General features: G+C 36.6%; 1 protein-coding gene across 4 annotated transcripts in view; it reads right to left on the bottom strand.

Moving 5' to 3' along the window:
* Cdh11 (cadherin 11) overlaps window positions 1-12,228 on the bottom strand; it is a 159,142-nt gene that overhangs the window by 16,539 nt on the left and 130,375 nt on the right. For all 4 annotated transcript variants that reach the window (XM_087205609.1, XM_004843114.4, XM_004843113.4 and 1 more), the window contains 4 exons: window positions 11,371-11,624; window positions 2,798-2,934; window positions 1,852-1,985; window positions 1,498-1,615 (listed from right to left, as the gene is read on the bottom strand). In XM_087205609.1, the coding sequence (XP_087061735.1) occupies window positions 1,498-1,615; window positions 1,852-1,985; window positions 2,798-2,934; window positions 11,371-11,624 (643 nt within the window). The remainder of the gene's footprint in view (window positions 1-1,497; window positions 1,616-1,851; window positions 1,986-2,797; window positions 2,935-11,370; window positions 11,625-12,228) is intronic.

Here is a 12,228-nt window from a genome sequence, read left to right as displayed (position 1 = left end):
GTACTGGGGATCAGAACTCGGGTCCTTGAGCTTGCGCAGCAGGTGGCAAAACCATTGAGCTAAATCCTGGACCCTCCAAGGATGCTTTTACACCACATGTTTCTCTACATGTAACTTCCTCCCCACTTTGGCTCTTAAGAGCAAGTTCACTGTGGAAAGTAAGGCATCTAGAGAGAAAAGGCTCTGCTATAAAACCTAGAGCATTTTAACTGTCTCATTCAGTGTATGCTTGATTTATAAAGCCCATACGTAAAAACTCAAATTACTTCAAGAAATAAAAATGAGTGTCAAATCACATTCTTTTAAAACCTGAGTAGCCCAGGGAGCACTTCTCTGCTGTAATCAGTGTGACAGTAAAGTTAAGAGACTAGCACAGAGATACTGAGTACCTGGGTTTAAAACCCAGATCTAACTTCTATTTCGCTGATTGAGTTTGGGACAGCTATGTATCTTTTTCTCGTCTGTAAAATGGGAATACTAATAATAACACCTATCTCTGGTGTTAAGAGAATTAAGTGAACAGAATAGCAAAGGGCCTTGGCATGGTGCTTAGAACAAAGCCATCAGCATAATGTTACTGATGACAGTGGTAACAATGAGAGGAGAAAATAACAATATTTATTATTCTAAATATCTTTCTCAGTCATCAGGAAAGCAATCTTGGACATTTGGAGCTAAAGAAAATTCTATATTCAGAACTGCTACCTTTACTCCTATCTGAAATAACGGCAATTGTCTCCCTTCCTTCACAGACCAGCATGCTCCCAGGTTTATATGGACGATTTCCATTAAGAAGAAACACTCTGATCAAAATAGAGTGGCTGAGAGTTGAAAAGTTTATTTTTCTCCCAGGCCCTGCCATGAACTTTGTGCAGGAACTGTACATTCTGGGCTTTACAACAATATCATCTACTTTTAATAAGCTCTAAATCTAGAACCTATTTGCCTGACAAAATGAGATGCAGAAATCATATTACATTTTACCTTTTTTCCAGTGGATAAACAGTGCTTTGTTTCATGCCCTTCACCTCTAGGTAGCAAGCTCTGTATCCAGCCACACTACATTATAACTGTGCTTTGGAAAGGAAGACCTGTGCTTCAAAGATTATATTGCCATACAAAGTTAAACTAATCTCTTTCAGTGCTTTACTTGATATCAATATTCATAAAGCCACACTTCCCCCAAGGGTTTATCAACCTCTTCCAAAAAGATAAATGGAGTTGTTTGCATATTGACCCTGTGAGCTTCCCCACTTGGCATTCCCACTGTTTCATGAATATCAAAGCCAATAAAAGAAGGAACATAAAATTAGATTCACTTGTTCATATGCATCAAATGAACCCGTGAGTCAAAAGAGAGGTTGCATTATTATTTCTTGTTTGTGCTTCAACAGGAGGGCATTATTAAAATTAGTGAAAATATTTGTGCTGGGCAATATAAAATCCATTTGTTTTCCATTTCTACTTCTCTGAATGAATAGGAACCTTGGTACAAACCTCTGTTGTCTCTGACTGTGAAATTTGGATTGTGAATGATTTCAGGGGGTAGGCTGAAGATAAATCTTGGTCCATTGGCTGTGTCATCCTTGTCATCTGCACTAATTGTAACAATTGGCTGAAAGAGAAAGGTGGTCCATAATACATCATCATGACATTAACATATCATCTATTCAAAAATTCCTGGATAGCTAAAAAGCTGAGTTTTAATTAGAGAACAATTAGATCTTCGGGGCAAATCTAGGGCTCTAAAACCTCCTTGGGCAGCAGGAATGTACCTCCTCACCTGATATTTTCAAAATCAAATTCTACTTCCCAATGCCTTGCTCACAGCCAGGGAGAGAGCAGCATTACCTGGTTGGAAAGTGGTTTGGTCTGATCACTCTCACAGATGAAGCCTTCATAGGGGGCAGCAAACTTGGGAGCATTATCATTGACATCAAGCACTCTAATGGCCACTGGGACTTTGGCTTCCTGATGTCGGTTGTCTGGGAGGAGAGAATGGAGACAGTAAACAAATGCTAGGTAGCAGCTATACACTGGGCCCGGTTCACTCTTCGGAAAGACTAAGCTCAACGACTCCTTTGAGTAGTTCATGGAAAGGCATTGTTGGCACAAAACCCATCTAGGAGCCTTAGTAGGTTAAATTTAGTGCAAGGAGTGTGACATGGGATAAATGTCAACTACAGCAGGAAGAACTAAACCACTTATCCACTTCTACTGATGTTGATGTGGAGTTTTAATTTTAAAGGCTAATAACAGAGCCTGGACAGTCCAGACCCCAGTCTATCATAGTGGTTCTCAAAGTGGGACCCTTAGAGCAGCATCAAAACCATCTGGGAATGTGTTGGACCTACAAATTCTTAGGGTACGTGCCAGATCTACTGAATCAGAGGCACCGGGAATAGGGTCCCGAAATATTTATGATAAGCCATGTATTAGATGTGTGGAGTGCTTCATGCATGATTAAGTTTGAGAATTGCTGTTCTATAGGTAAATAAAAATTTGTAAGTCTTGGCTGTAAAGCTCTGCTTTGGATTTACCAGGATGATCATGGATTTTAAAGTGCTGAGGCCCATCAGCTATCTTGCCAAGTCTGAACCCAATTCTGCCAAACAAAATGAAAGCATCTCTATTTGCCTATACATTCTTATTTTATCTGAAAATAAATTTTAAAGACTAAAAAAACCTTCACTATTTAACAAAACCGTTTTCAGCTATTTTGTTTCCCAGAATATAGAGAGAATCTGAAGGATTAATATCTAGTAAGTCAAATCAAAGCCCTTAGGAGAATACTTACGGATTTCTGCTGCAAAGACAGAGATGTTGAGCCAGGCAGTTTCTTCTCTATCCAGAGGTTTTGTGGTTTTAATAAAACCATCCTCTAGATTAATAGTGAAAAACCTGTCGAGGTCAGTATGACGATCAATTGAATACCTAAGCAGAATGCAAATGAGGCAATTAGATGAAGACATTCAGAGTAGCTTAATATCTGAGTATTTTCTCTGTTATATTTAAAGTAACTTTTTCTACAAATCACTGGAGCTCAGTTTTTTTTAATCAAATTTACTTTTCAAGCTTCGTACATGAATCTTTTATAGGAATCATTTTGAAACATTGGAATACTGTATTCAGTACAATGAATGACAAAACTGTTTAGCATATTTGATTGAGAAGTATAATAATGTGTTGCATATTTCTCCATATTTACTACAATCACCCATATTTGAATATTTATGAAATTGCATTTGGGAAGTGAGTTTACCTTGCTCCCAAACTACTCACAAAGTCACAAATGCATTAAAGTTTTGCCAAATTTTTGCATATGAAATATTAAATACTTTCAAGTTTATCTAAATTCATCATCAAAGGTTATTTATAACCCTAAAATTCAGTTTTCTCTCTATTTAAAGAAAACTGTTAACTATATTTTCAGTGAGTCTCTTTGGTTTGTTTAGTTATATTGACTTGCAAATAACTTGACTCTGAATTCCAGGGGCCATATACCAGGCAGGCCTGGCCCCGTACTTGGAGGGCATTCTTCCCAGAACTTACTGACCGCAGTGCCTAAAATCACAACCGGAACAATTTACCTATTCCTGGCTACTAGAAAGTTTATCTTTTTTTCTAACAAAAGACAGAAGAGTTTCCAGAATATTATTGGGATGTCTTCATGGCAAGGTTAAGTGGGAGATGGGAAAGGAAGCATGTATATATTGAGGTGTAGCAAGGAAAAATAACTTGCCCAGAAACTTGGAGTTGGTAAATATTGCAGCTTTAATTTTAATGAGTTTGTTGAACTTCAAAGCCCTTTCCCTTTTCATTACACCATACCATTCTCAAATGGAGAACACGAAATATGGATTAGGTTAATTTGGTAGAGCGCAGTGCTTCATAATTGGCTAGCTTCCTGCTCCTAGAGGTCTTAATTGGGTTTTTCTAAAAGAGAATACTTACGTATTACAGAAGTCATATGGTTTGATCATTGATGATTAAAATTAAAGAATAGTAGAAAAGACCATGGATATAAGAGGATTCACTATTCTATATTACAAAAGATGGGATTCAAAAATGGTCTGTCTCTAGTTTCTGGATGAGCCAGTGTTGGAGCTGAGATCTTCCAATCCTAAATAGCATTCTTTCCAGGAAAGAGAGACTACCCACTATGCATCAGTGCATAGGATACAAAACAAGGGCTCATCCATGTTGTCGTTTGACTTCACAGCTCCTCACGGAAATTTAATGATGAGTCTCCTTACCCACTGGTAAAACTAAACTTGGTCACACATCTCATACGCATCAGGAAAGCCTCCAGCTCTCATCAGACAGCATTAGGTGAAAAATTTTTTGACTTATTTCCTGTCACCAGGGAGCTTACTATTTAACTGCCATGACAACAACAGATTGTAGGAAACATAACAAGTCAAGATATTGTTTTATATAATTTAAGAGCACGGGTTCTGATTTTGGAAAGTCCTGAGTACAATTACTGGGAAATCCACCAATATCTTTGAACTGAGGTTTTATCTTTTAAGCTGGAGTGTTAATAGTATTATTGCCTTATTATGCATCCTACAGTGTATTGTTGTCTCAGCACGTTTATCTTTTAAACCAGAACATTACTAGTGCCCAGTTCTTTAAGAATTATATGAAATTACAGACGTATAAGATACGTCCTCATGTTTCTCAGACAGGAAGAAGCACAACCAGCAACAGTTGCTAGTATTTTATTGCCCCTGGTGCTCTTACTGAGGTCAGATCACATAAGGTCTCAAATGTCAGAGGCTGACCTTCATCCCACAGCCAGTGAGAAATCAAGGAGAGCTTTTGAACATAGAAGCAAATAAATAATATCCAGCTGTCTAGATGATTAATAAAGTATGTTAAGGAAGATAATCTGTGCAACAGAGAGCAAGGAAAGAGCAGAGAAAACTTATGGATGTGATATAGTTTTTAAAGCAGAAGGTGACAAAGTTAGATTTTGCAGTGACAGAGAGAAGTATCAGCAGGACCTAGCGCATATTTTGATATTTCTAGGAGACTGGGAAAGTCCTAGATGGCTTCTAGCCTGAGTGTCTGAAAGGGAGATATTAAGAGACAAACAAAGTTAATTTAGTAGAAAAGAGAGGATGAAATTCAACCAAAGGTTGTCTGCAATGCTAAGAGAACAAAGATTCAAATCTGTGGTAGGCAGAATATAATTAGCTCTTTTTAATTTTTAAGTATGTCCCAGTAAGAATGAGCTCAAAATATGTTTTGAATTAATGGGTGAGGTGCCAAAGGAAAAGTAACTTGGTAAAAATGCACAGCAGACACTATGATAAATACAGAATTAGAATCAGGGAGAAAAATCAGCCTAGAGGCAGAGAACATGGAGCATCATCTCCATTCAATCATAGCATGAGTGCAAACCCTATGGGTTAGTGGACACAGAGAAAGGTCAAAGTCAAAAAAGCTGAGCCTTAGGGAGCCCCCCATGCCTGAACAGTGATCAAAGACAACAGGAACAGTGTTGTCTGAGGCATGAATAAGTAGGTGCACAGGAAGCTGAGAGAAAAGACTTCTTTCAGGGAGGAAATGCTAAAAAAAAATGTGTCTAATCCTACAGATTCTGAGGGGAAAAAAACTGCAAATATCCAAATAGCTAAGAGTTTGAATAATACTATAAGGTCTCACTTATATGGTCAATCTCACAAGTTCCCTTTAAGATGAAAAGAAGCAATCAGGAAATTAGATTATGAGGATAACAAGTCCACTGAATAAAAAACTTGAGTGTTCTTTCATAATTTGTCTGACAATTCTAAAATCAGAAACCAAAGTTGATGAGGTGGGAGATTGGCTCAAGTTCGATACTGAGCATCCTTGAAAAATTATAGATATAGAAATTGCTTACATTTATAGAATAGCTACCACTGAAAACATGACCCAAATAACCAAATGCAGATGTGAATCCTTGGAGACAATGAGGTGCAGAGGGAGTGAATAGCTGTTCTCTGTGTTTTTATATCATTGCTCTTTAAAAACTTTGCCAATGCACCTTGAAATTTGAAGTCAAAGCTAATTCATTTAAAATTCACATCATGAACATTTTTTAAAGTAGTTTGAAACTGTTACAAGGATCCACACTCATTACATAATGGATCTTCTTGCACAGAAAGAGCACAGTATCAAAATTTCTAGGTAAATATCTATTTTCATGGCCAATAGATAGACTTAGAAAGCTCAGAGTGGACTCAGCCAAACCTAGACTAAAATCCATCCTCTAACATTTGTTGTTTGACTTTAAGGAAGTCATATCATCCCTCTGAGTCATGGTATTCCCATCTATTGGCTCCTAGTGCAGTCACAGACTCAAAAGATATCCAGGAATGTTAATTTAATTCATGAAACAGTGTCTGGGTACTATGAAGATATTTTGAAAATGGTAATTCTCTTTCTCTAGAAGGACAATGTTCAAATATTCCAACACACTGCAAGAAATTGTTTCTACTAGTATATTATTTGATATAAATGCATAAGCTTCACTGTCTATGGTAATTGATATCACATTCAGATCCCTTCACTTTTTCTTGCTCCTGCTATATTATAGACAGACAGACAGATGATAGTCCCACTAAAAATATATACACACTTCAAAAAAAGAAAAATAGTATGATTTTTTTTCAACAGATGGTGTTATCTTTGTATGTGAGAGTCTAGAGGATGTAATATATTGCAGAATACCCATTACACTGCCGGCCCTTAGAGAAGAAACTGAAAATGCGTGTACAGCAATGTCAATGACCAAGGTTATCCAAGCAGCAGTTTGCATACTAATAACGGCCACCCCTTTGTTCTCTCTCTCTCTCTCTCTCTCTCTCTCTCTCTCTCTCTGTCTATATATATATATATATATATGAATGATCTTTCTATATATAAAATCTCTCTTTCTTTATATAGTATATATATGAATCTATATATGTATATATGTACATATATATATCAAATAAAGGTTATTATCATATCCTTCACCTTTTTGGTAAGAACATTCAAAAGCCTTTCTTCTAGCTCTGTGAAAACTACAGTACACTGTTGTTACCCATTGTCATAATCATTCTACTATGCAATAGAACACTAGTGTTTGCTCCTCCTAACTTTAACATCATGTCCATTGGACACTCTCTCCCCTGTGTTCCCTGCCTCTCCATTCTATTCTTCCCAGCCTCTAGTAACTAATACTCTACTCTCAATTTTATGATATCAACTTTTTAAATTTCTAATTTAATATCTTTTCTTTTGCCTAGCTTATTTCCCTCTGCGCTCATCCATGTTGTTTACAATTGATAAATGACAAGATTTCATCCTTTTTTATGGCTGAGCAGTATTTCACTCTGTTCATATATCACACTTTATGCATTCATCTATTGATGGACATTTAGTTTCATTCCACACCTTGGCTATCATGAGTAGTACTCCAATAAACATAGGAGTACAGATGTCTTGTCCACTTACTGATTTCATTTTCTTTGCATATATACCTAATAGTGGGATTGTTGGATCATATTTTTTTACTTATATTTTTTTAGGAGCATCCATATAGTTTTCCACCATGGATGGACTGGTGTGTATTCCCACCAATAATGCATAAGAGTTTCCCTTTGTCTATATCTTTTCTAACTTTTATATTTTGGTGAGGTTTATTTTTGGGGGGGTCCTCTTGATTATAGCCACTCTAACTGGAAGAAGGTAAAATCTCATTATTTTGAATTGCATTTCCCCTGATAATTAGTAATGCCAAACACTTTCTCATATACTTGTTAGCCATTTGCCTCTCTTCACTGGAGAAATGTTTACCCTGGGTTTTTATAGGTATCTCCCTTCTCAAGTAGATTGGACACCTTTGGTGTGTGCTCACTGAAGATTTTTGAATATATGTCTAAATGAGGTCATAAATTATACATCTTGTTCACTAAGAAATGTGAATTTGAATGTCAAAGTCAAATAAAATGTCATTTCATTTATTCATTCCTTAAATATTTACCAGACATCAACTCTGGTTTGCATTATATCTACCAGAAGGATACAGTCATGAAATAGAACAAAGATTAGCAAACATGTTGTGGACTAGTATATAGATTAGTGTACACGATGTAAGGGCACTCTCCAAACTACCCAACTATTCCCTGTACCATGAAAGATGAAAGTAGTCATGGAAAATACAGAAATGAGTAGTGTGGCTATCTTCATATAAAACTGTATAAACAAAAACAGGTGGTGAGAAAAAAAGTTGGAAGACTTATAGTTCCTGACTTTGAAACATACTACAAAGCTATGATAATCAAAACTATTTGGAATGGCATATCAATACGCATATAAGTCAATGAAATAAAAAAGAGCTCAGAGATAAACTCATGTGTGTGGTCAGTTTTCAAGAAGGGTGTCTAGATAATTCAACTAGGAAAGAGCAGTCAGGAAATGGTACCGATAAATTGAATACTGACATACAAAATAGTAAATCTGGGCCTTTCCCTCATAACATATTCAAACATTAATTTGAAATGGATCAAAGGCCTAAATGTAAGAGCCAAAACCATATAGTTTCATAAAGGAATTTAAGTTGTAAACATCCATGACCTTATAGTAGGCAACACTGTGACATGTAAATCCAGAATCAACCAAAAGGGAAAAAATTGGATTTCATCAAAATTGAAAAATTCTGTGCCTTAAAAAATACAGTCAAGAAAGAAAAAAGATAACTTTGAATGAGAGAAAATATTTACAAGTCATATGTCTTGTAAAACTCTAGAATATATAAAGAACTCTTACAATTCAACATTAGAAAGAGAGAACCACGTTACAGAATAGAAAATTATCTGAATAGAAGTTTCCCCAATGAAGATATACAAATGTCCAATAAAAGCACCTGGAAAGATGCTCAGTATCAGTAGTTAATAGAGAAAATACAAATCAGTCTCAGTGGTAATATAATTTTGTACCCACAAGGACAGTGAAAGTAAAAACTGACAAGCAATGACAAGTGCTGATGAGGATGTGTGGAAATTAAGACCCTCATATATTGCTGATATGAATGTAAAATGGTGCAGCACTTGTAGAAAGGTTTTCAACAATTCCTCAGATAGTTAAACATAGAATTGCTGTATGAGCCAGCACTTGCATTTCTCAGTGCTGAAATTTTTAAGAAAAAATATATATGTAAAACCTTGTACAGAAATCTTCATAGCAACATTACCCCTAGAAGCCAAAAGCGAAAACAAACCAAATATTCGCACAATTGGGCATGGATTAACAAAATATAGTTTATCCATACAATGGAATATTATATAGCAATAAAAAACAAAGGAATATGCATATATTCCATAGCATGATTAAATTAAATGACATACTAAATGGAAAAATGCAATTACATAAGACCACATATCATATTATTCCATTTATATAAAATGTTCAAAATAGAAGAACATACAGAAAAGATTAGTGGTATTGAGACTACTTGTTTCTTCTTTGGAATGATGAAAATGCTCATGAAGTAAGTAGCTATGATGTTGAACTGCCTTGTAAAATATGCTAAAAACAAAGACTTGTACACTTTGCAAGGGTAAATTTTATGCTTTATGATATGTAAACTTTTAGGAAAGGGAGGGAAAGAATAAAAAAGAGAGAAAGAAACAAAGAAAAAGAAAAGTAAGGGAAGAAAGGAAGAAAAAAAAGTTGTGGCTAGATTTGGTCTGCAGCCTGTAGTTTTTTCACCCCTCAATCAAAAAGACACATTCCCAACCCTCTGAGTGTATGGTCCTTTGAGGACAACGCACAATCCATGGTGTCACTATGTTGGAACATGGAAGGTGATGTGAGGTGACAGCAAATGCAAAGGACATTTGATACCAAAATGGGGAGGGACAAAATGAGCACAGTGGAGCAAGCTGAAAACGCAGAGAGTAAAACTGGGAAGAGGAGGACATAAGGCCCCAGACTGGAAGAAAGCAGAGGGGCTCAAGAACAGTGCTGAACCGAGGGGAGGGGCTGCGAAGACCCAAATGAATAAAAGAATCTAGATTATTTTGCAAGCGAGGAATAACAATGAACAATTCTATCATTGATTTTGGCTTGCTTTTAGTGGAGGTGTGATGTGATAATTGGTTGCATCTTTTATAAGAATCACTCTGGCTGCAGCACAGATGATAAAAAGCTGGATGACATATCAGAAGAGGAAGGCCATCAGGAAGCACAGGAAGGCAAATGGGAAAGAAAGGAATTAGAGGAGTGGCCATTGGGGGAAAAATCATGGTAGAATCTAATCCAGGGAAGATTTCAGACAACTACATATTTCCACCCTATCCATGTCTTATATCTGTGGTCCAGGTATTTTCTGGGCCTCTTTCTCACTATGTCTCATCTCCTTCATTTCTCCTTAGCTCAGGTCAGGGATGAGAGTACAGAAGCATGATTCTGAATAGCTCTTTTTTTTTTTCACAGTTTAGTTTTTATTTTTTTCTAGTTATTTTTGTTGGTACATTTTAGATATACGTAGCAATAACATTCATCATAGGGAACTTGTACCAGTGCATGATATACCTTGCTGCTTCTTTTTCTCCCAACCCCCTCCCCTCCCTTTGACCCATCTTCTCCTTACTTACAAAAGCTTTGTTTCTATTTCCTTCCTTTCATTCTCTTTTTCCTTGTCCCTTCCATCCTCCCATTCCGCTGACCTTGTTCCTCTTCTCATTTGAACATTTTCCTTCTATTTCCCAATATCTATTATACTCTTGCAGGCAACAAAAGTATATTCATAATGATACAAACATCCCAAATGTATTTGTCACTCCTTTACTTTTTCCAAGTGCTCATCAGCAGCTAGAGCTTTCCTCCTAGACTCCTGCCTCAGGTTGTGACTTTCAGGGCAAGTCACTTCATCTTGCAGAGTCACAATTTTCTCTTGGTTTAAGAAATAACAATTTGTGTAATAATAAAGTTGAGAGGATATATTACATCACGTCTAACATACTTCATAAAGTAACTGGAGCATAGGAAGGCATTCAATAAATTATAATTACTATAATTATTTTATAGTCATTATTTATACTTTACTGCAGTCCTTAAGGCAGACAGGCTCAGCTAATGGTTAAATCATCTAGTATACCTTGGGACATCTGCTCCAGAGAAAAACTGGGTAGCTTGAACAAGCCTATGCAGAAAGTTAGTAGCAGAGGTGAGGTGGAGCCCATGCCTTCTAATCTTAATCCTGTTGAAGTTTCACTGAACCTGATAAATTTGGATGCTCTCTGAAGTGGAATGATGTGGTTCCTAAAGGATTTTCCCAAAGCCTCTTGCATCCAAAATTCCCCATCCAACCTCTTACAATTAATCCGTCAGTACCTTATTGGACTGTTGGCAGCATCAGGGTCTTTGGCATGCACTCTCCCAACCACAGTGCCAGGGGCTGCATTTTCTTGGACTTCATGGATATAACTTGGAGCCAAGAACATGGGGGGCTCGTCAACATCTTCAACAGCGATCTTGACTGTGACAGTGTCCTTGAAAGGTCCATTACTGATGAACTTTGGGTCGAAGTGCACATTGGCTGCCTCTACTTTCAAACTATATGCTCTTTTGGTTTCAAAATCTACAGGCTGACAAGAATGGAGAGAAGATTGACAACCAATTCCACGTAAGAATAATGGAAGAGAAAGGACTGATTGTTTTATAGGGCAAAGTAAATACTTCCTCAAAGAGAGAAAATCAGTGTCTATTCAACATCCAATTACTTCAGCCATTTGGTCAGAAAATAGGATGACTCAATTGCTGAAATGTGAAGTGTGCTTAATGCGCAATTGAAGGGCCATGACTGATACACATTCTGTGCATTGTCTAAACTGAATCCCATTCTACATAGTAACACTAAGATTTCCCTGGTCAGTTACTAAAAGCCATCAAAAAGGGAGAATTAAAACAATATCAGAAATGTTAGCCCATTCTGTAAAGTATTAACAATCTTGTTAATAAAACTGTTCACTGAATTTCAGTCAAAGAACAAAAGTGTGTCTCATTTGAAGACTGTCTTCCCCTCCCACAAAAACACCCAAATCCTGTATCTTGATCATAGTGACAGCCTCATTTTTGAAGTTTCTGAATACACTGTGTTTTGCAAAATCTTGAACCAGGTGTACCCATAGATTATTTTAGGTAGTTTATGGTTAATTTTGGTAGGAGGAGCTGTTAAATAATACTAAGTTA

Source organism: Heterocephalus glaber, unplaced genomic scaffold, assembly GCF_053883595.1.
Source record: "Heterocephalus glaber isolate CG9 unplaced genomic scaffold, H.glaber_assembly_v1.0 deba00000071, whole genome shotgun sequence".
NCBI lineage: Eukaryota > Metazoa > Chordata > Mammalia > Rodentia > Bathyergidae > Heterocephalus > Heterocephalus glaber.
This window is presented reverse-complemented; position numbering and strand designations above follow the sequence as displayed.